At 35.5% G+C, this 24,423-nt stretch overlaps 3 protein-coding genes across 4 annotated transcripts in view; 1 reads left to right on the plus strand and 2 right to left on the minus strand.

The window, feature by feature from the left end:
• The window catches only part of LOC101894575 (mucin-2), a 63,309-nt gene extending 60,439 nt beyond the window's left edge, over nt 1-2,870 (plus strand). For both annotated transcript variants that reach the window (XM_011297867.3, XM_005176514.4), the window contains 3 exons: nt 725-898; nt 963-1,231; nt 1,299-2,870. In XM_011297867.3, coding sequence (XP_011296169.1) covers nt 725-898; nt 963-1,231; nt 1,299-2,235 — 1,380 coding nt within the window. In that variant the 3' untranslated portion in view covers nt 2,236-2,870. The remainder of the gene's footprint in view (nt 1-724; nt 899-962; nt 1,232-1,298) is intronic.
• Nucleotides 2,871-5,675: 2,805 nt separating this feature from the next.
• On the minus strand, nt 5,676-10,516 carry LOC131803903 (putative inorganic phosphate cotransporter). Its single transcript, XM_059125793.1, has 4 exons — nt 10,164-10,516; nt 9,943-10,079; nt 6,342-7,433; nt 5,676-6,284 (listed from the first exon to the last, which is right to left on the minus strand). The coding sequence occupies exons 1-4, from the start codon at nt 10,222-10,224 to the stop codon at nt 6,078-6,080; spliced, it is 1,497 nt and encodes a 498-aa protein (XP_058981776.1). The 5' UTR covers nt 10,225-10,516; the 3' UTR covers nt 5,676-6,077.
• A 3,814-nt stretch (nt 10,517-14,330) lies between these two features.
• Nucleotides 14,331-24,423, minus strand: part of LOC101894244 (putative inorganic phosphate cotransporter) — a 30,511-nt gene continuing 20,418 nt past the window's right edge. The window contains exons 2-4 of the mRNA XM_005176511.4: nt 16,635-16,771; nt 15,492-16,565; nt 14,331-15,406 (exon numbers count right to left, since the gene is read on the minus strand). Coding sequence (XP_005176568.1) covers nt 15,179-15,406; nt 15,492-16,565; nt 16,635-16,771 — 1,439 coding nt within the window. The 3' untranslated portion in view covers nt 14,331-15,178. The remainder of the gene's footprint in view (nt 15,407-15,491; nt 16,566-16,634; nt 16,772-24,423) is intronic.

Here is a 24,423-nt window from a genome sequence, read left to right on the forward strand (position 1 = left end):
GATCTCTTCTGGGGCTAGAAGACCTTCTACAGCTCTTCTATAGCTAAAAACCTCCTGTCGCTCTTCAATAGCTAGAAAACCTTCTGCAACTATAAGACCTCTTGTCGCTCTTCTGTGGCTATAATATCTTATGCAGTTATTCTATAGCTACCTGCTCCAGCTCTTCTAGCTATTTCTAGCTATAGTTCTTCTATAGCTTGAAGACCTTCTGCAGTTCTTCTCTATCTATAAGTCCTTCTGCGTCTATTCTATAGCTAAAAGACCTGCTGGCGTTCTTTTTTTGGCTGCAAAATATACTGCAGATTTTCTGCAGATTTCCTTTCGCTCTTCTATAGCTAGAAAACCTTCTGCAGCCCTTCTATAGAAGACCTTCTGCAGCTCTTCTATTTCTAGCTATAGTTCTTCTACAGCTAGAAGATCTTCTGCAGCTCTTCTTTATCTATAAGTCCTTTTGCCGATTTTCTATAGTTAAAAAATTTATGCAGCTCTTCTATAGCTCCTACCGCTCTTCTATAGCGAGAATACCTCCTATCGCTTTTCTATAGTTAGAATACCTCCTGTCACTCTTCTATAGCTAGAAAATCCCCTTGTCGCTCTTCTACAGCTAAAAGATAACCGGTCGCTCGTCTATAGCTAGAAGATCTCCTGCCACTCTTCTATAGCTAGAAGACCTCCTTCCTCTCTTTTGCCTTCATCGTCAATTTTAACCTCGTTCCCCTTTCAGATCCGCAATCGTTTGCCTCCCCGCAAGGTAATAAGAGTGCGCACCCGTACCCGTCGCCCACAGCACCCCGCCTCAACATCGGCCGCTCCCGAAGAAGAAAATCAAGCTACCGAGGAACCCAGACAAAATTATCGTAAATTGAATCGTTTCAATCAGGATCTCTATGACAATGAGGTTAGTATTCCACAACCCCTTTCTAAGTAAATTGCTATGAAATGACGTCCATGTTCTCCCACAGCAGACCCCCAGACGTCGTTATAAGAATAAATTCCAATTGGAGGGACAAGAATCCCAGTGGTCACCGGCGGTTAAGGTTGGACCCACAAACAACTTTAAACCCATTAATCCCAAAACACACAACAGCAATCGCCACCGGTTTGAAGATGAACCTGAAATTGTAACGGTGGGACCTAATGGTGAGGGTCAGGACAACTATGAGGTCAAAGTCTCGGCCAATTTGGCACCAACTGGCAGCAGTGGTGTGCAAATGAAGGAACCAAATTTGAAGTAGGTCCAAGGATTACCAATCTCTTTATTTTGTTTAATTTATATATTTCGTTCGTTTTTGTCGTAGACCCGAAAAATCCTTTGCTGAACTTCTGGAAGAAGTCATGGGAAAGGCAACCGAAGATAAGACTGTCGAAAGCACCACAGCATCCTCTGCCACCTCGACAGATGGTACCTATTTCGATGCCCAAAAGACAACCATTGCAAATCGTTTAAATCGCCGTGGCAAATGGAAGAAGACCCGTGTTGTGGCCACATCCAATACGAATGGCGAAAGCTTCGAAACTGCCGAATCTCAAAGTCTGGGCTCACAACTGTACAACACTCTGCACACCAAAGACAAGGCCAGTGTGGCTATGGTTAAGGATTGGAAGACAACTACCCCCATGACGACGGCAGCTGAAATTAATGCCATGTACACTTCCGATACCACCACACCCATGCCAATGGGTTCCATGGAGGATGAATATGCCTTGACAACCACAAAACCAGAAGTGGGTACCACATTTGCCCCCACCATGCCAATGAACTCGCCCGTCGATGATATGGCTGGTATGATGACAGAGAAGACCATCAACAATGGCGGCGAAGAGGAAAGCGCCACGCGTCGCATGGATGATACAGCCATGGAGGAGGATTTAGAAATTCAGCCAAGTCTCTTCTCGGAGGTGAAGAAACAATTACATGAACTCTTCTCAATTGAGGATACCGGGGATGATACGGCAGTAACTGCAGCCTTGGCCGCGGTGGGTAAACGCCGTCAGGAATACACGAATATCAAGAGACCCAAGGTGGAGACCACAACATTTGCGCCACAGCCGGATTTCACCGAACCCATGTCGCCAGAGGATAAAGTTGCCTTCCATCGAGAGCTAATGAAACATGTGGTGTACGCCACATCGGCGCCGGCCAAGGAAGAGGAGCAGACATCCGAGGCGGAAATCTGCTATAGAGGGCGCTGCATAAAATCCGATGATTTGCCAGCGAATCATAAATTAAATTAATTTGGATTTTCGGCGTGTGTGTTAATTAGGTTAACTAGGACTAACTAAAAAATCCCTCGACTTTTCCTTTATCCCCACTTCCCCTAGTCTCTCTTCAATACAAAAATTACGCTTTGCCTCTTACTTTCTTTTCCCAAAAAAAATACATCAAGTCATACTTAAGTCCAGTTTCTCATCTTCTTATCTAGCTATTTATTCTCCTCCCCCTTCCCCTCTCCATTTTATAATTTTCGATATTTTGTAATTATATTTTTAGTTTTAATTTATAACAAAAATCAGAACAAACAACTTTAAAACGATTTTCATGTAATTAATTATTTTAATTTAATTCCATATCCCCATTGTAAACCCCCTTCTGTCTTACCTTCCACTAACGAGGACCAATTGAAATGTTCTCTTTCAAACCGCCTCTTTAGTGAAAGATGTGAACGAAGTTTTATTTTTTCGTTTCTTTGGGTCTGTAACACAAGTTAAACAAAATTTTCTACAGATATTGGATATTATACTCTTAAGTTTTAGTATTATTTATTTTTTAAGTACCTTTTTTTGTAATATAAAACAAACAACAACAACAAATAATAATAATAATAATTAATAATTTGTACGATATACAGAATAAACAATTAATTATAAAAAAATTATTTTAAATAAATAAATAAAAAAATTTAAAAAAAATCAATTTTTAAAATTTATGCAGACACAGAACTTATGCATGAGTTCATGCCAGAGGTCCATAATATTTTGGATTAGGAATACGAATTCGATGAAAGATTTTATATTTATAACAAGTAAAAACAGCAGCTAAACTCGGCTGGACCGAACTTTTTATACCCTCCACCATTTAAAAGGAACTTGAAAAATCTCAAAAAAACAAACCATCGAAAAATACCGCTTAAATTAAAATCGTTATATGGGGGCTATACAAAGACGTGGACCTGCATATGTAATTTTCATAGGCTGTAATGTCCATTAAGGTCTTAAAATACAAAATTTGGGAGGTATCGTTATATGGAGGTTATACGAAAACGTTAACCTGCATAAGAAATTTTTTGTCATAAGCTGTTATACCGATTTTGAACTTCAAAAACGAAATTTGAAACAATTCCGGTGATTAATGTCGCTAATATCATTAAATACCGAATATCGGGAGGTATCGTTATACCGGGGGTATATGAAGTCGTGGGTCTGCATATGTAATAAAAAACAAACCATCGAAAAATACAACTTAAATTAAAACCGTTATATGGGGCTATACAAAGACGTGGACCTGCATATGTAATTGTCACAGGCTGTAGTGCCCATTAAGGCTTCAAATACGAGATGTCAAACAATTCCGGTGAAAAATGTCGCTAAATTCATTAAATACCGAATATCGGGAGATATCGTTATATGGGGATTATACGAAAACGTTGACCTGCATAAGACATTTTTTGTCATTAGCTGTTTTACCGATTTTGAACTTCAAATACGAAATTTTAAACAACTCCGATGAATAATGTCGCTAAAATCGTAAAATACCGAATATCGAGAGATATCGTTAGTTGGGTGCCATGTGGAGACGTTGCCCTGCATATGTAATTCTTTGTCATAGGCTGTAGTACCCATTAAGATCTTTAAATATAAAATTTGAAACAATTCCGGTAAATATTGTCGCTAAAATCAATAAATACAGAATATCGGAAGATCTCGTTATACCGGGGCTATACGAAGTCGTAGGCCTGCATATGTATATGTTTTGTCAGAGACTTCAGTGCTAATTAAGATCTTCAAACACAAAATTTGAAACAAGTCCGGTGAATAATACCGCTAAAATCATCAAAAAAACCTTGAGATACCCCTATATGGGGGCTATACGAAAACGTGGACAGACAAGGCCCATTTACTAACTTAACCTGCCTACTGGCAAAATGCACATGTTTGCAAAAATTTAAACAGACAAACATCGCCAAATCGACTTACAATTTTACGTTGATAAAAACCCAAATGGTCTGCCTTGCCAGCGAATGACTTTAGTCAATTTATAAATGATAATGAATCTATGCCTGAGAATAACTTTAGGGTTTCTATCTCCCAATAGCCTATGTCTTTTCTTAGATAAGATGAGGCATGTGCAAAGTAGATGTTCAATCGTCTCTATCTCTTCTTCATCTTCACATAGTCGATAGTAGTCAGGAACACAGTTCTCCCATATTGTGATATCTGATACGGCAGCGACCAGTCAATATGCCAACCAAGGTTCTTTGATCAGATCTACTAAATGATAGAAGGGAGCTTGATCTTCTCCTCGAGATTACCGGCCAGATAGCCTTATCAACTCATGTTTACTATTACATCATCCTAGTCCAAGGAACACTTCATAGAGACCAACGCCCTTCTGATGAGTGTTTGGACTGTTTCGGAAGGATGCCCACCTTTTTGAATGCGCTGTAGATGCATTCCCCTTTGTCATACTGCATCTTCGCCAATAAGTTGCCGCTGTAGTTGACAATGTTTCCGGATGGAGACATAGCCTTCGTTGCTTTTACGTGGTCGGAGTCGATTTAATCTGCTTGGTATTGTACCCTATCCCAGTATTGACTTCTGGTTTAATAAAAATTGGCATTGGACGTCGAGCACCAACTCTTTTGGAACTGAGAAGTATTTGTCGATGCTCCTAAAATCATCGCCGAGGCCATTCTCATGTATGTTTTCGTTTGACGGCATTCATACTTATTGGTGGACTACATCGGTTACTGTATTATTTTGAATGCTACTCAAACCTGCCTAATACGGATCTTGATCTAAAGGCTCTCTCTTCCTTCCTTCCCACCTTCCTCTCTAGATTATGAAGTTGCTTCCTCACACGCTTGTTTGGGAGTTCCATACACATATAATAGTTTGGAAGACTCCTCTAATTAAAGCATAAGAGAAGTAGATGAAGGATCTTCCCGTACGTCAGCATAAACATTTGCTTTGCAGTACTTGTTTGTGTATAACCGTGGTTGGTTGTACAGTAGATTCACCTTAATTTACTGTACCCTCGCCATAAGAGTCGGTTTATTCCTGTGGGTAGCTGATTTAATGCTCGACTGGTTGTATCTTCTTAAGAAGCGTTTCTATTTGGAGATATTTTCTAAAAAGAGATTACCTTAAAAATGAGAACAATTTCAAATCAGCAGCAAATACCTTAGATAGATCCTTTTCTTCTTCGATGAATCAATTCGAATTGTTATCTTAATTTAAAATTGCTTTATTGATGGATTCTGCCTCAGCAACGGTGTTTTATCGGCTTCTACCGACTTTTCAAAATCATCGGTAATCCTCGGTCCACATCGCCTTCCACGATTTCCATTCTATCTTGCCATGGAAACATTGCCGTTCAGATCATCTTCTTAAAAAGTTTCCAAAATTACTTTGAAATCAAAATCATTTGACAATTCACAATAAAATTGGACAAAGCATTGTTAAAATTGTCATGTTTCGTGTGAATTTAATTCACATTTGCATTTTATTTGTATATTCATTGTAATTATATCATAAAATCACATTAAAAATGTATTTAATTGTTGTACGCGTTAAGTTTCACATCATTGAGATAACAATTCACATTCAGTTAAGTTATTCGTAAAAATAAAAATTTTTAAGCATCAAAAATAATGCTAGGCATATTATGTAGAATACATATGTACATTGAATGGATAAATAATAATGTATATATAGCTATATAATTATATAAGTTATTTATGTTTCTTTAAAAGCATTTGGGGACAGAGAGTCATATAAACATACACATACATATATGTAGGAAATCATATGATAAATTCAAAAACATTAACTTAGTAGCACACAACTCTACCACTGTTCTAGGTAGAGCTTGGTTGTAAGGGATCTGTTTCCGAGGGTTGAACATCCACATCCACAGAAGGTCGACGAGAACTGGGGCGACTCAATGGCTGGGGGAAATTCCAAGCTCTGGGTGAGGTACGACCAAATATGATAAATAACAAATTTCCAAAGAAATAAAATGCAGCAGTAATATAGAATACAATACGCCATTGCAAGGGGTTGGTCTAAAATAAAAATTTTAAATTAAGATATTTTCTTTTTACAAAATTTATGAAACGTACCTCATCTGTAACAATTAATCCCACTGTGAGTGGGGCAATAATACTCATAAAATTCGCAGCGCAGTTTGTAATGCCCATTAAAGTTCCAGCAAAGTTTGGCGATAAATCAATGTGGTTTACTTGGAAACCCAAATACGTGGCAGCATTTGATCCAACCGCCAATGTCAGTAGAGCTATGGCCAAGGCTGTACTCTCACCGGTTGTAATATAACCCAAACCAATCAAAGCTGTCATGGGTATCCACATTCCCAGGGTGTTGAAGAGTTTTCGTGAAAAGGCTAAAGGCATAACACTGTTACGATTCATAATGTCCGCTATAAAAATGAAACCATATGATAACAATGTCATGGCCAAATATGGTAGAGCAGATAGAGGTCCATTGTGACGTATATCCAAACCGAGAATATTTTTCAAAAATGTTGGTATTTCCGTTAGTAAAGTCCAGAAGCCCCAGTTATTGGCACAGTGGACAATTAACAAAGTCCAAAACGGGAAGGAGGATAATATTTTACACCAAGGCGTTTTCATATTGGCCACCTCAATGCGGCCTGCATCCGATGGCCGTCGGCCTTGACTGGAACTTTCAATATAACGTTTTTCTTGTGGTGTTATGCTAGGGTGATCTGCCGGTGTACTGGAACTGTAATAATACCATACTAAACACCACACCAAGCCAGCCAAACCGGACACATAAAAAATGCTGGGCCAACCCATCCATGATGATGCAATAAAACCACTAACCGACAGCATTATAACCGTACCGAATTGAGCTCCTGAATAGCAATAGCTGACCAAACGGCCACGTTCTTCGGCTGGTGCCCATTTGGAGAGAAAAGTATGCGTTGAGGGGAAAATCATTCCCTGGCAAAGACCTTGAACCGAACGTAGAGCCAAGAGTAGCGGCCAATCGCCAATTTCTGCAGCAAATGGTGTGAGAATTGCCAAAATCGAACAGAATAGCACACCAAAGAAAAATGTAAATTTAGCACCATATTTATGCGATAGATAACCGCCAGGAACTTGTGTTACAACATAGCCCCAAAAGAAGCTACTCAAGAGATACGATTTCACACCTTCATCCCAATCGAATTCCTGTGAAAGGGAAAAGAAAATATTAACATTATTTAAGAGGTATAAATGGAGAAAAAAATGTGAAAGGAAATAAGGAAAGATTTTATTGAAATAAGTCGCGAAAAACAATTCTGAAAAGAAAGTAGATGGGAACGTTTCTTTCAACTGGATGTAATACAATAATTTATGTTTTTTACCGTGGAAATCATGCTAATCGTACTATTAAAAACAGAACTTTGAAATATTGCACATGCATTGTTCCTAGGATGCCTCTTATCGAAAATGAAATACAACGGCCAACATTTAGGATTTTCGGTATTTGGGAGATTTCTGCTCCAATTGCCACATCAGTTGTAAATTGATATTTCAAGTGATCTGTTGTATATTTTCTTTTTTTTTTTTTTTTTGGTCTAGTGGTTTATGTCCCAATTTCCATTCAAATCATCGATCAATCAATTTAACATTTCGGCTTCCCTGTGGGAAAATTTATTCCTCGTAAAAATTGTTTACTAAGGTCCATTTTTTAATATTGGTCCCCTATAGAGATATCTCCTAGCTTCCACAATTTTTAAGAAAGAATAAGAATAATCTTTTCCACGACGAGATATCGTGCCATTCAAATCTACAGGTCAGTTGAAGAATAACTTCTAGTTCTGCTTCAATTAATGAAGGCAGATCGTGAATTGATTTTGAGGGCTTTAGTATTACTGAATGAACTGAACGAATAAATAAATTTGTTCTCTGTTTGAACAGAGGCAGTGCAAATATTTGGCCGTTTAAGTTTCTTCCTAAAAGTCATGGCTCTTATAATACCTGAATGATTCCACACCAAAAGGTTAGGACAGATTTCGCCATGGAGATGAACGACCTTGTTATCTCGAGATAGACTTTGCTACCTCTTTCAATTTTGTTAGATCTTCCCGGAGCTATTTTTGCACATCAACCGGAAGAAATAACAACAAATCTACCACGACGGATATATCCGTCATATATAATATCCTCCGATTTGAGCAAGTGCATTTTATTCTCCAAATAACACAGAGCGCCAGAGCGGTGATAATAGTTTCATATGTAGCTGAAGCTCCAATTGATATTTAAGCTTTCCCAAGACTGCCCTATTAAACATTGATATTCTTTGTACAAAAGCCATATAAAGTCTAGAAATACCGTTACACATCGACGTTAACCGGCAAGCTCTGTCAGGGCGAGGAGGAAACCGAGACGGTAGTGCACTTACTCAGCCACTGTCCCACTCTTTATGGAGCCAGACAGAGGCTACTGGGTAAACAAATTCTGCCCACATTGTCCTCTTTTTTTTTTTGAAACCGAGGCAGCAGGTATGCTTCAACTAGCCAGAAGATTAAAATGCCCAAAAAGACAACACACTGATCACAACGTGAATACACTCTCACACTCGTCCTTCTAATTTTTCTCTTCTGTTCTATTTTCATATTTTCCCTTTACTCTACCTTAAACTTTTCTCCAAACAGGTTGAACACAATGGACCAGCAGGTAACCGAGTGGAGTGGTTGTTCAGACAACCACGTATCCTTTAACCTAACCTAACATCGGCGACTGCATCTGAAAGAATCTATGCAGGCCGGAATGATAGACTTTCTGATCTAGAGGATAACTATTTTATCGTTGAATAATGACCACTACATAATAGTTTGGATGACAGGGAAGAAACTGGATTCTCAGTTGCTATTCGCTTTCTATGCCGTTTGGACTTCTTGTTCTGGAATCGTAGGTACGACTGGCGTCCACACATATTCTTCAGTTTCGGCCAACCGCTGCCACCTTAAAATATATATGTTTATGTCTCTTTAATATCCAGTAGATATTGTTGGAAGGTCTCTCCTGCAAGACTAAGCTTCACAAAACAATTAGCAGTTTCAGCTTTTGGAAAATTATCTATATTTTTAACAATATTACGACTTGTTACCATAAACTTCGTATAATATCTATAACCCAATTGTTACTTCCTGTCATGTTGAGATAAAAAATGTCTGTTTCTAGGCAGGTATTTGCTTCATAAAATCGAATCCCTTAATATAGACTTCCTTTTACGAGCAATTCAGTGTTGTTAATTTCATTAAAACTCTAAAATTGTATTTCTCAATATAGACATATTTTTAGCTTTCGTTTTTGATTTACGAACCTCTTCAAAGCATTAGGGGCCTGTCTTCTTCTGCCTCTGATAAAAAGAATGTGCATAATTACCATTTTCACACTAAGTATGAGTAAGAACATTAATTGATAATAAATAGCGTATGATCACCAAGTGAAGTACCCTTATCAGAACTTCATTTCAGCAATAATAACAATAACACCCCATTGTGACGTAGTCATCCCAAAAAACAGATAAAAATTTATCAACATTTGTTCCACTTCCATTACAATCCATGCCAAGTTTACACAAATGTTTTGTATAAACCATATTCTTTTCTATTGATGAAAGATACCATATGGAATTGAAGGCATTGATTCATCCAAATATTTATATTCACTAAAATCGAACAATACCAACCTCAAAGTCAGGATTTGTGGCATTTTTATCAGTCATTGCCACAATGGCCACGGAAAGATTTACTCGCAATGCATAGGCTACGGCCAAGCCACAGAATGCCAGAATACATTGAATATGACGCACACCAAATCGGGGACCTTGAACGCCAAGCAACACGAACAAAGAAAGTTGATGAATTAGATTTAGATTGGAGCTTAAGTTTTTAATTTCATCCAACTTACCTTGTGTTGAATTGATCTGTTGATAGCCATTATGCTGGACACAGGGACAGCAAAGTACCATATTCCAGGTTTTAGGGAACTCCTCCACAAAGTTTGGGTTAAAAAAACGATAAAAACAAAACACAAAGCAAACCGAAATCTATTACTATTACTGCTCTTCTATGGCCATATCTTTTTAGCACTTTTCTGTTAAATGCCCACTTTAAATATTGGGTTTTGTATTGACAACGAAGAAGATAATGAAATTACTAGCCCCACAAAACAAAATATTATTGATGACGCGAAAAGTTTGGACAGCAACAAACAATAACAACGAAGAAGATAATGAAATTCCCCCAACAAAATATTATTGAGAGAGAATAGAGAGCGAATGTGTGCATGGGAAACAAAAATGAAATACGTTCCCAACTAACCGAAAATAAAGGCCAAGAAAGAATAATTGATAAAAATAAACAGAAAGCAAAATCCCCGAGGGACCTCTGTTGAATGAGTGTAATGCATAACCCGCATAACCCGAGGGACCTCTGTTGTTTACGAATGAGACATGAGGAACACATCAACTAAAAGAGCGCCGACTAGAAAATGCAGAGATGGATATTCTCATTTGAAATGACTTTACTGCTTTTTTTGACTTGTACTGTCAAAGATATTAGTCCTTCATTATACGATACAACACAAAACAAGTTATCAAATGGGTAAATGGGAGTGAGAGTGCTTACCAGCGATGGAAAGTTTAAAGTTTATATGGTTTTGTTAACTCAAAACTTAGTGAAATTTTTCTTAAAAATTGTTAATCACTGTGAAATAATGCAGGGTAGGTCATAGCTTTCTACTCGTTTTAATTTTTATGACTTATTTCTTTAAAGTAATGAAATGAAATGAGAGTTTAAAAATTATGTTATTGTACAGATGGGAGTTAAATTAGGAAAAATTTCACTTTTTAAGTGGAACTCTCTTCTAAATAGTGGCTGCTAAATTCTGAATTCATAGCGTTTTTAATTTCAGAACGACTGTCTTGTTAAAATTATTCGACATTTTTAAATTAATGCAAAATTAATACAAACATTTTTAAATGGTGTTAGGTCTTCCGTAAAGAGAAATTGGGAATGTTTCTAAAAAATAACGCTATTCATTCAATTTTTGCTAAAGAGTTATCAACAGAAAACTTAATGTGTTATGCATTTACGATTTTCCACACCTTATACAAAGTTTGTGAGAGTCGTTAAGAAAGAAAAGAGAGCGAATGTGTGCATTGTTTATGGACAACAACAAACGTGCTTTAAATCAACAAGTAATTTAAATATAATTTTCGTGTCAGAAATGTTAAGTTTTTCTTTTTTTAAGTTTCTTGATTTGATTTTTGGCATATCAATTTTGAATTCCTATTGCAGTAGTGTTCTCTCGAATTCCGCTTTTGATTAATATTCGCCATTTTTATTTTCACCAAAGGCTTTGCTTTAGTCTGGCAATGCCATCAAGTTAAATTGTCAATACTTTTTTAGACAACTGTGAAAATTAAACGTATAATTAGTTTTAACGGGTAAACACTTTTCAAAATAAAAATTGCTATAAAATAACTAAATTAAAACCATAAATTAGAGTATGCTATGGAAAGTCAATGTTAAACAATTTACAGGGCCAAATGGAAGAAAATAAAACTATTTACACATAGTTGTAAAAGAGTCTTCAACTAATCGGTATAATAATAGAGACATCAAACAAGAACAGTATTGGTATTTTCCTGAACTGCAAGAATGTAAAAATGTTTACAACGTTAAAAATGTTATAACGGAAAATATTGAAAATTGTAAATTTTTTAAGGTTCTGGAAGAGACCATATATTTATGCTCGACAAATCACTGTGTTACATAGTATTATCCCAGCAAAATTAATCGCTACAAATCGGATAACCAATCTATTATTTTAACAAGAATATGTCGCATGAAATGCGTATTTATTTAATGGTGAAACAATGTCGATTAAACAAGTATTTCTTAAACGACTTTCAGTGACGATTTGTTTTGCTCAGAGATGAACTCTGGCAGAAGTTATCTTAGGTCGTTCATTCATTTTTTTTAAATAATTTTTCCCATTCAAAGTGTGCGCGCTTTAAAATTTATTTGAAAAGGTTTTTGTTTGGTTTAAGGATGAACAGCTACACAGGACTAGGCATCTGCTTTACTCCGAGACCATTGGTCCATTGTGTTCATCATAGGAAGAATATAGTTGTTGGGCACAGGAGATATATATAAGCAGGAACGTGAGAAAAACAGGAGGTCCGGCTAGGCACGGAATGTCTAACAATATTAGATTTTGCAACAGAATGAAAAATAGGAACAAGGTCCTCAAGGCACTAGCCGGTAGCACTTGGAGTGCGACAAGGAGACTTTTGCACAGACTGTAGTTCCCATCACGAACTCTAAATACTTAATTTAAAACAATTCCCATAAATAGTGACCCTAAAATCATCAAAATACCGAGTATTGGGAGGTACCGTTATATGGGGGCTATAGGAAGGCGTGGACCTGCACAGACAAATTTCTGTCATAGGCTGTAGTATAAATTACGAACTTCAAATACCAAATTTGAAACCATTCCGATGAATAATGTGACTAAAATCACCAAAATACCTAATATCCGGTGGTACCATTATATGGAGGCTATACGAAGACGTGGAGCTGCACATACAATTTTCTGTCTAAGGCAGTAGTATCCATTTCGAACTTCAAATCATAAAGCAGGTGCATAAAGCATAAAGAATCAAGGTGCATTGGGTGTATTGGGAATGAAGAAGAGTGATAGAAAGTAAAAAAATTAAAAAAAGCGGCGTTTTTTTTTAGAAGACCTTGAAAAAATATTTTTAAAAAAATCCTCATTTATTGATGGAGCTTGAAAAATTTTTCTTAAAAAAATCAGGTTTTTTTGGTGGACCTTGAAAAAATATTTTTAAAAAATCCACGTTTTTTGGTGGACCTTGAAAAAATATTTTTAAAAAATCCACGTTTATTGGAGGTCCTCGTAAAAATATTTTTTAAAAAAACCCACGTTTTTTGGTGGACCTTGAAAAAATATTTTTAAAAAATCTACGTTTATTGGAGGTCCTCGTAAAAATATTTTAAAAAAATCAACGTTTATTGGAGGTCCTTGTAAAAATATTTTTAAAAAATCCACGTTCATAGCTGGTCCTTGAAAAATATTTTTAAAAAATTCACGTTTATTTGTGGACTTGAAAAAAATATATTTTTAAAAATCCACTTTTATTTGTGGACCTTGAAAAAATATTTTTTAAAAAATCCACGTTATTATTTTGTCCTTGAAAAAATATTTTTAAAAAATTCACGTTTATTTGTGGACTTTAAAAAAATATATTTTTAAAAATCCACTTTTATTTGTGGACCTTGAAAAAATATTTTTTAAAAAATCCACGTTATTATTTTGTCCTTGAAAAAATATTTTTAAAAAATCCACGTTAAAATTTTGTGCTTGAAAAAATATTTTAAAAAAATCCACATTAATATTTTGTCCGCATGTGATCTCTCGTATCTAGAAGTTCTGACAAATTTGGTGGAAGTCGATTCAGATTAAGATATAGCTACCATACATATTTATTTTCCTTCGGATTACAAATGCAAACCTATACTATGCATTTAGTAATGATAAATGATAATATCCCAATTGAAACTTACATTTGTTACCTAAATCTAGACCTAAATCTAGAACTTTGAAAGGTGGTGTAGGTTTTCTCTTCTTTCCATTTACTTATTTCAAAGTAAATGGAAAGAAAAGACAAATATATTTCAAAAATTACAAAAAAAAAAAACACACTATATTTTTTGTTGTCTTTTTTACTTTGTTCTTAAATAAAAATGAAATATTTTATTTCAAATTATTGGCACTTATAATGTTTTTGTTGTTGTTTCTTTTACAATTTTTGAATTTTACTCTTTTAGTTCAATCATTGTTTGTGTATTGTTTTCTTTCGGACACATAACGATATTTGTTTTTTTTTCCTGTTATGCGAATTTTGTTTCCATTTATTTATCGTTGATGTTCTTAAATTTAAACGAAAACAACTTGTTTTCGAACATTTACAATTATTAAGGCACATTGAAATTATTGCAGACGACAAATAGCGATTTGTGCTGGTGCAGAACATTAATTTCTGAGTTTATAATTTTTCATGTATGTATTTTTTAAATAATTTACTTAACAATTAAGGCACAAAGCTATATTTCTATGTGTAGAATAGATAGATATGTGTATATACATAAATTATACAATAATTAAAGTACAAAAGGCATATTTTGAAGTCAAAAAAATAGATACAGAATATAGATACAAAAATAGATACAAAACAGAATATTGATTTGATGAGCTGCTTGAATTTAAGAAGGATTTTTTTCTATTTGGTCTGTAGTTTAGTCTCAGTAACTTAAATACTGATATTTTTATTTATTGAGGTGGCAAAATAAAAACCAGAATTATATTTTATTTTTAATTAAAACTAATGGAAGCTCAATTTGTTTTCGGTGTTTTTTTTCTTGTATAAAAAATAAAATCAACAAATAATTTTTCTAAATGCCTTTTTTCAAATATCTCTGTGTTTAAAATCGTTTAGAATTTCTCTTAAAAAAATGCAAATCTATTCCGTAAAAAAATCATTTGCACAGGGGTATTTCACACATTGTTTACGCTTACAAATCTATGCAATGCTTATAAACTAAAAATATGCACGCAAATAAAATATAAAAAATGTATTTTTCCTTATTTTGTATTAATTTTTTTCAATAATTACTAAAAATTAATTAATTAAATTTCTGTTTTTTTCTTTAACTAGTCTTAAACATTAAGGAGGTCTTCAGTACGCTTATTCATATACAGGTATGATGGTAACTTGTGGCTGTTTGTGGGGCGATGATTCGGTTGCTGTGGCTTCTTGATGATGGTGTGGTTGATGGTGGGATTATTATAAATATGGAGTGATGATTTGGTACACTTCCTTGCACCAACAAGGGTTATTGATTGCCATTCTCCTTGATGACAGGTTTCACTTCACCACCACCATTCAGCAGCAGAGCAGGAGTTTCAGGATCAATAATAATGCTCAGGCGTTTGGCCAAGGCATCTTCGGGTGAGTTCCAACTTTGGACATTGGTCTTGCCCAGGATCACAAATAGCAAATTGCCAAAGAAATAGAAGCCAGCGGCAATGAAGAACACCATACGCCATTCATTGACATTTGTCTGGAAGAGAGAAAATAGGAATGTGAGTATTTAATGTATTTCCAATTTGAGAATTAAAATAATCTCCTCTTGATTGTCTACTTACCCCATCAGTCACCACCATACCCACACAAAGTGGGGCCAAGGCACTCATCACATTGGCCGAACCATTGGTGATACCCATCAAGGTACCCGCATAGTTGGGTGACAAATCAATGTGATTCACCTGGAAACCCAGATATGTGGCCGCACTAATACCCACAGTCAGTGTCAGCAATACCACCGCCAATGTGGCATGCTCTTTGGTAACATAGCCCAAGGCAATCAATGAAATCATAGGAATCCAATGACCAATTGAGTTAAAGAATTTCCGGCTAAAGGACAGTGAAATGCTTTGCTTCTTGCTCAACAGCTTCGAGAGGTAGATAAAGAAGAAGGACAGCACCAACATCACGGCATAGGGAAGGGATGACAGCAGGGCACTACTCTTTATATCAATACCCATGATATCCTTCATGTAGCTGGGGATTTGAGTCAGCAGTGTCCAGAAGCCCCACATGTGCGTGCAGTGCACCACAATCAACGAAATGAAGGGGGGTGAGGTGAAAATCTTCACCCATGGCGTTGGAGCATTGACCTTTGGTGTACTATCCACCTGGCCCAAGGAGTTCTCAATCATTTTCTTTTCCTCGGGTGAGATGCTTTTGTGTTCGGCCGGTGTACTGGCGGCAAAGAAGAACCAACATATGGCCCAAACAAAACCCATGGCTCCAGAGATGTAGAAAATTCCAGGCCAACCCAGGGCAGAGTCAGCAATGTAACCACTAACAGCCAACATAACAACGGTGCCAAATTGAGATCCCGAATAACAGAAGGTACCCAAGGTGCCACGTTCCTCAACCGGCGACCATTTGGCTAACATGGCATGCGTTGCAGGATGCACTGAACCCTGAAGTAATCCCTGAATGACACGCAAGGCAAACAACAATTGCCAGCCTCCAATGTCAGCTGCCAAGGGAGTTAAAATGGTCAAAACTGAGCATAGAGTTACACCAATCAGCAGCAATGTTTTGGCACCATATTTCTGGGCAATGTGACCACCGGGAATTTGTGTCACAATATAACCCCAAAAGAAACTGCTCAGCAGAAACGATCTGGTACTAGTGTCCCATTCATAGGTCTAAATTAAGGGAAAAACGTATTTAATTATATCATTTGATATCTTGAGAATATGGATTTCAAAACTTACCACAAAATCGCTGTCGGTTGAGTTGGTATCCGTCATGGCCACAATGGCCACACTTAAATTCACTCTCAGGGCATAGCACAGGGAGAGACAACAGAAGCACAAGAAACATTGCACATGCCGACTGCCGATAAGGGGTCCTGGAAGTAGAAGATAAATAGAGTTAATTAAAAATATGGTTAAGCCGTAGTAATAGACCAAGAAGTTTTGATTTTTTAGATTTTTTTTTTGTAAAAAATATCAATAAATAAAAGAAAATTGTACATGGTCTGGCGAGAATTTCAAGAGGATCCCATGTCACCGCCATGAATTGTTTACATGGTCTGCACCCTACCTGCCCTCCTTTCGAGAAGTTAACCATAATCGCTGATAAGGTGGATCACGGACATATGTATGTACGTATGTAATAGCATTTTGTTTTGTAACATTATTTCACCCGTCTTTTTTAATTGTTCTTATCAGCAACGTTAGTTGTTTGGCTTTGCCTTGTAAGTGTAAATTGAAAAAAATTATTTTGTTTTTCACTTTTCAGTTTCATGGGTTTATTCACTAGCGGAATTGCATACCCGTTGCGGTCGCTGGCAATTATATTTGTAAATTAATCATTTTTTGTTTTGCAAAAGAAAATAAAGAAGGCCAGATGGGAGTTTGTTGAAGGGCGGATGCAAGGCAATGGTAACCCGAGTTATATTTAGAACAATCGTTTTGAAATTTAAGCTACCATATCATATGTAAACAATATTCGAAGTTTAAAGGTCCTTTTTTTGGACAGAACTTTTTTAAATGGCCTTTTATGAGTAGAAGTGTTTTCTACTTTCTCTTTCGCGATAAAAGTTTTATTTTGTGGCTTATTAGCAATCTCTATAGATCACAGATTTTATAAAGGTCTCATATAGATCGGATATCTTTTAAAGCCTACATTTGAAGAGGTTTTTATAGATTGGGGACCTTTTGGAGGCCATAGACCAGAGACCTTTAAAGAATCCTCTGCCAACCGGAAATTTCTAAACTAAACTAAAAATGCACGATTGTTTTTTATTAATACTTTGCATTTCACAAAATTCCGTAGCAAAACTCCTCTACAATGAAACCCCTTTTATGGGGGCGATATGAAGACGTGTTCCTTCATACAATTAGGAAATCTGAAACAATTCTGGTGAAAAAATACCGATAAAATCATCAAGATATCGAAATGAGGGAGGAACCGTTATATGGGGGCTATATGTAGGCATGGACCTGCATGGACACTTTTTTGTCATACATTGTAGTATCCATTACGAAATTTAAATACGAAATTTGAAACAATTCCGGTTAATAATATCGCTTAAATCATCAAAATACCGAAGATAGGAAGGCATCGTATTATGGGGGTTCCTTCATACAATTAGGAAATCTGAAACAATTCTGGTGAAAAAATACCGATAAAATCATCAAAATATCGAATACAGGGAGGCATCTTTATACGGGGGCTATACAAAGGCGTGGACCTGCATGGACACTTTTTTGCCACACATTGTAGAACCCATTACGAACATCAAGTACGAAATTTGAAACAATTCCGGTTAATAATATCGCTTAAATCATCAAAATAACGAAGATAGGAAGGTATCGTTATATGGAGGCTATATGAAGACTTGAACCTGCATACGCGATTTTTTGTCAAAAGCTAAAGTACCTATTACGAACTTAAAATACGAAATTTTAAATAATTCCGATAAAATAATATTGCAAAAATCATCAGGAAAACGAATATTGGGAGGTACCGTTATGTGGGGGCTATATGAAAAGTTGAACCTACATGGCCCATTTACGAACTTAACCTGCCTACTGGATAAATAAACATGTGTGTAAAATGTTAGCCTTCTATCTCAATTCGTTCTAAAGATATCGTGATAACAACAGACAGACGGACATCATTAAATCGACTTAGAATTTTACGCTGATCAAGAATATATTTTGTTGGGTCTGACATGAGTATTTCGAGTAGTTTGTATGATGGAGGGTATAAAAATATATTACAACCCTGGTAGCCTTTTGAAAAATATTCCAAAAAAATCCACTATTACAGCACTGATGGTACTTGAAAATATATTCTCAATTCTATCTCTGATGGTCATTTGAAACTAATTTTGAAAAATCCACGTTACATGTATTTTGGCCCAAAAAACTCTTTTATTTTTTTTAATAAAAGAAATAATTGTTTTTTAAACTCCAAAAATGGAGATTTTATTTCCTTAATTTTTTTTTGTAAAACCTCCATAAAAAATGGGATTTCCAAAGGCAGAGGTAGTTATTTTATGGATAGAATATAAGCGTATGTCTCTTTATACATTTTACATTCTAAGCCTTTTTGAAGACATTGAAGACGGATTGAAGACCTTTGAAAGATTTTCCTTTGCTGTAGTACTTTCCTGTGTTCGAATATTCACAAAAAGTACATCGGTACATCTAAAATATCACTAGCATGATTATGCATAATTTGCTTGCTAGAACAGTGTGCTTCCCTTTCTTCTAAGCATTCATTATCGCATTCGACGGATTTTTGGTTCTTTATCAATTTCCGTTTTCATTTTCATAACCTTCAAACCAAAGTCTTCTGCCACGATTTCTTTTTCGAAGAAAACGTGTTGTTAATAACTCCAATAAAAAAAATTAATCTTTTTCAAAATATTGCACACATATCAGACATTTTCAAGTATTTACAAATAAATGACTAATATTATGCAGACAACAATTATAATTTGTTAATCTAGCTCTCAGCCGCTGTTGTTTCATTATTTGATAATCGTTTCGCAAAATGTTGTTTTCCTAGTTTATCTGGACGACGTATCTTATTTCAGACATGGTAATTTTTCGCTTTTGCACACACTTACCGAATGTTGATATAATATTGTAAATAACATTAGGAGACGTCAGAAAATTTTTGCGATAGACATAATACCAACCGTCCATCCACCCACCAACTATGTCCACATTAAGAGAGGAAACAACAAGTCCTTATCTCTGTTATTTTTTATGGCGCAAGACTACTAACTGGCTAAGGGATTAGGAATTTGCATTGTGATTTAGGAGGATTTATTTAGAGTCGAGTTAAAAATATCTAAAAAGAAAGCTGAAAACTTTATTACACTGCAGTGTGTTGAATTCTTGCCACAGGGAAGTCGAAATAAATCCGAAGAATTGTTTGTTAGAACCTCTATCTTTATTGAGTTCTGAAGTAATCCTGATGGAGTAGACACATTTCTCTTTATAGATTATTAAGTAATTCTAAGACATTTCCAAAGAAAATCTCTTGGATATGAAGGCCATTTTCTGCAACCATATTTTTTTGTGGTTCGGCAGGTAGGTATTACCAAATCATTTTAATTAGTCATGAAAATTCCTAAAATTGCAAAATCCCCCGTTTGTCTTTCGTACAAAGTCGTTGTGTGCAACAAAACCCATTGACCTTTACTCGGAACACTGCATGGCGCAAACATGGTAACCGTAACAAATTTTTATTTAGTTAATATTGTTATCTTATTTCACATTATTACCAGAATTATTAAGGGAAATAATGTGGAAAAACAAATAACTACAGTCAAACATGGTTATAAGGAATTTTGGAACTTAAAAAACTGAAAAGGGGACTATTTCTTTAATTTTAGAGCAAATTTTTTGTCCTTAATAGAAATACAGCGAGAGAGAGAGAGAGAGCAATGCTAACGTATAATTGTGTGCATTATTGAAAAGGGATACGTAGATCGACTTTTGTTGGTGAAAGGGGTAAGAAAGCGTTAAATTTTTCAAATCAATTTTGAGATTTTAAGTCTTTGATCTATTTTTAATATATAAACGAGCGGTTAAATAAACAATGAATCAAGTGTATCTATTGTGTATGTTTTAATATTATATTCTTGGGATAATATTCATCAAAAAGGCAAAAAATCAATGTTATCGTCAAAATATAATCGACACGATATTAGTTGGGTTTGGACAAAAATCGATTTAAGACTCGATTTTTGTTTTCAACTGTGTATATCTATTATTGATTCACTCAGTAATTATGTTAGGGAATCAGAATGTTGGTTTTTCTCTTTTGTCGAAAAAAAAAAATCATTAAATTCGACCGGCCGAACCACCACCATGTATGTTTATGAAAAAGTTTTTGAATTAAAACGTGTTCCACTTTAAACTACAGACTGTAGTAAGATCGGTAGGAGAATGGTTGGAGCCGTTTTATGCGGGCCAAATTGTTCATAATTTCGTGGGTAAATGTGACTATAATGTCTAGGACCCATATGGAAGAATAAATACCAAATTTCATACAAATCTGTTAGACAATGTGGCTTAAATCGTCGAAATACAGAATATCGGGAGGTACCCTTATGAACACTCATATGAACAATGTTCCTTCATCGGAGCTAGAACCCATTACGAACTATAAATACCTTTTTTTAGGGAAATTCGTTGAAAAATGTGGCAAAAATCATCAAAATACTGAATATCGGGGGCTATACGAAAAGCTCCGGAGCTGGAATACATAGCAATTTTTAGACAAACCCGTGGGAAAATGTGGCTTAACCATCAAAATACCAAATATCGGGAGGTACCGTTGTATGGGGGCTATACGAAAACTTGGACCCATACGTACAATGTTCCACCAATAGAGCTAGAACCCATTACGAACTACAAATACCAACTTTTAGACAAAGTGGTAAAATTATGTGGCTAAAACTATCAAATATTTATCGAATATCAGGAGGTACCTCTATATGGGGGATATCCCTAAACGTGGACTGATAAACAAAATACCGGTGCCAAATTTTAAAGCTCTACGTCAAATAATGTGAGCTGTATCGTGATATCGTTAAAACGACTTAGAATTTTATGCTGATCATGAATATATACATACACTTTTTTGGGGTCTATGACGAATACTTAGAGGAGTTACAAACGGAATGACAAATTTAATATATATAAGAAAGGGATATCCAAGGGAGAGGGTGTAGAAAGTAAGATGACAACATTTAGAAAACTCTAGCTATTACAAAGTTAACAGCTGATTACACTTTTTTCTGAATGTGTCTGACTTCTGTCCCTCCTGTTAATGGTTAGGTGTAAGAAATCTTTATTACAGAGCGGGCCTAGAAGAATATAACTAATTTTGCCAGGAAATTGCGATTTTTTTGTTGATTTGTATAAGAAGAAAATTATCATAAAATGATAAACGACACAGCATATGTTAAATTTTTCTGGAAGACATTTCCCAGTAACTTTACTGAATACAAAGTTTTAACACACAATTGTCAAAATTTTTCTTACAATGCACTCTTTTTTGCTGGACCTTGGCGTTAAAGATGACACCCAAAAACTCGGAACTCAAATATGTGGTTCAATATAACAATTTGTAACTGTATTTTTCTTCTTGCTTACCACCGCTATTAATCTCTTTACGATTGCTTGGATTGCATAACAGCAGCGAAGAGGTGCACGTTAATACACCGAATCAAATATTTGCCTTTTTATGTGAAAAGATAACCTATAAAAACAACAATATATTCTATTTATTGTTGTTGCTATTGTTTGTTTAACCATATTTATTTATACATCTCCCTTCCACGAGTTGACGAAAGAAATGAGCAGAGAAATCAACAACAACTCACGAGTTTATCGCGCGAGTTATTTTGTTTTTGTTAATGAAAAAATACGTACTTTTGTTGCTCCCACCAACAATAACATAATGCACATTGTTAGTAGATTTGGTTTGAGTCAAAACTTTTGTCACATTCACTCTCACATGACTGTGTGGCTGTGTTCTCTTGGTTGTCCATTAATTAATATTGACAAAACACTTACGCACTCATGCAAGGTAATCAATGCGAAGAATATTTTTGTTTTGCTCATGGAAAATAGATTTGCCACCTCTTTTCGCTCTCTCTCTCTTTCTCTCCCTCTCGTTGAGATAATTAGTTGTTCAATGATTTTCGCTACTAAAGCATTGATGGAATTATCATATCGTCAAGGATTTATAGAAAGAAAATCAATCCTTATATGACGGGACCTCCCGATATTCGGTATTTTGATGATTTTAGCGACATTATTAACCTAGTTTTTTCAAGTTTCGCATTTGCATATTGTGACGGCTTATGACAAATGTTGCCTATGCAGGTCCACGTCATCGTGGATTTGAACAGAATTTTTAACGGATTTTTAATTTTTTTTCTTAGTAACTTTATTTTGGCTTAAGATCAATTGAAAACATCAGTGTTTTTTTTTTTTTTGAAAATTGTCAAATTTTTTCCAAATGGTGGAGGGTATTCAAAGTTCAGCCCGGACGAACTTACAGTTATTTTACTTGTTGAGTTATCGTAAGAGTTATCATTTCATCATCATAAAATATGCATAAAACATTTTCAATAAATACCTTTTGCCTATATTTAATGAAGGGTTGTCATAGCTTTTATCATAAATATTTGCAATTTTTTTAAAGACCTTTGGAACAAAAATTTTAGAATTTTTTTGGAGAACTTTTGAAACTAAAATCCAAGATTTTTAAAGAGTCTAAAGAGGGAAATTGGTTCATATTATTTTTTGACGGACTTTTGGAAGAAACATGTTTTTTAGTCAAAGATTAAAAATATTTCAACTAATCTCACATTTACCAAAATTCTACTTTAATAAAATGTAATTAAAAAAAGTCAGACATATCCATTAGTTAGTAATGGAATGCCTCGCTGCGTGAAGATAAGAGACCCTCATTACCTTGTAATGGAGTAAAGATTACACAAAAAACTCACTACGCTTACACTATCTCTTTCAATTTTCTCTTTTCAAATCTGAAATACCAATGTGTGAGCTGAGTACCTGTTGAATACCAAAACACTGTTGTAAGTAAACTCTAACTCTCTTTTGAGTGGACATCGCTGTTGGGTATGCATTTCTTATTAACAATTGCCCAAGATACTTAAAACGCGTGGACGTTCGGGATCGGCCGAGTCATGTGCAAGTGATTCTTCGGAATACCTGCCATTTTTTGTCAAGCATTATTTTCTGGTTTTGCACGTGATTACTTTAAATGTACAAAAGCGACAACAGCAATAACACGAGAATGGCTTTCAATTGTTTGTGGGGTTTTGCCTCGTTATTATGTGTATGTATGCGTGTGTGTGTGTTTTTCATTTTTTGCACCCATACCACAAACTGAACTTGTTACCAGTGCTGCCTCGCATGCGCACAGGCCTACCTAACAGGTATGGTATTTTATACCAACACTGACTTCCATATATGAGAATAATAATAATAATGGCCCTGTTTCTGTCGTTCTGTCCATGCGTCTGACGCACATACTGGCTGGATGGCTGGCTGACTGCCAGTCCACTTGGCTTATTGCTTGACTGTGGCTGGCTTGTGCCTGTCTATTTTTAAAACGCTTACTGTTGTGTTATTTTTACTCTTAAGCGCTTTAGGCGCCAATTACCAACCAACCAACAATGTGCTCAAGTGTTGCACTCGTTACAGGTAAGTATGGCAGGCATGTCGTCTACACCAAAACCAAATGCCCCGATCAGCGAACGAACGTCATGATCGTTACGAAAATGTACACTGTTGTTAGAAATTATGATGGCAGTACCTCAATCTAACCCTAAGAAAACGAATGAATTTCTTAATTATGAGGAAGGTTATCCGATCTAGTATTAGGACTTTTATTAAGAATATTTTCTCTATTTCAGAGTTAAAATCTTGGTTCCCTTGCAAAGACTTACGATAATTTTTTTATTAGAAATAAAGTTTTGAGAGACTTCAAATAAAT

This window comes from Musca domestica, unplaced genomic scaffold (assembly GCF_030504385.1).
Source record: "Musca domestica strain aabys unplaced genomic scaffold, Musca_domestica.polishedcontigs.V.1.1 35, whole genome shotgun sequence".
Taxonomy (NCBI): domain Eukaryota; kingdom Metazoa; phylum Arthropoda; class Insecta; order Diptera; family Muscidae; genus Musca; species Musca domestica.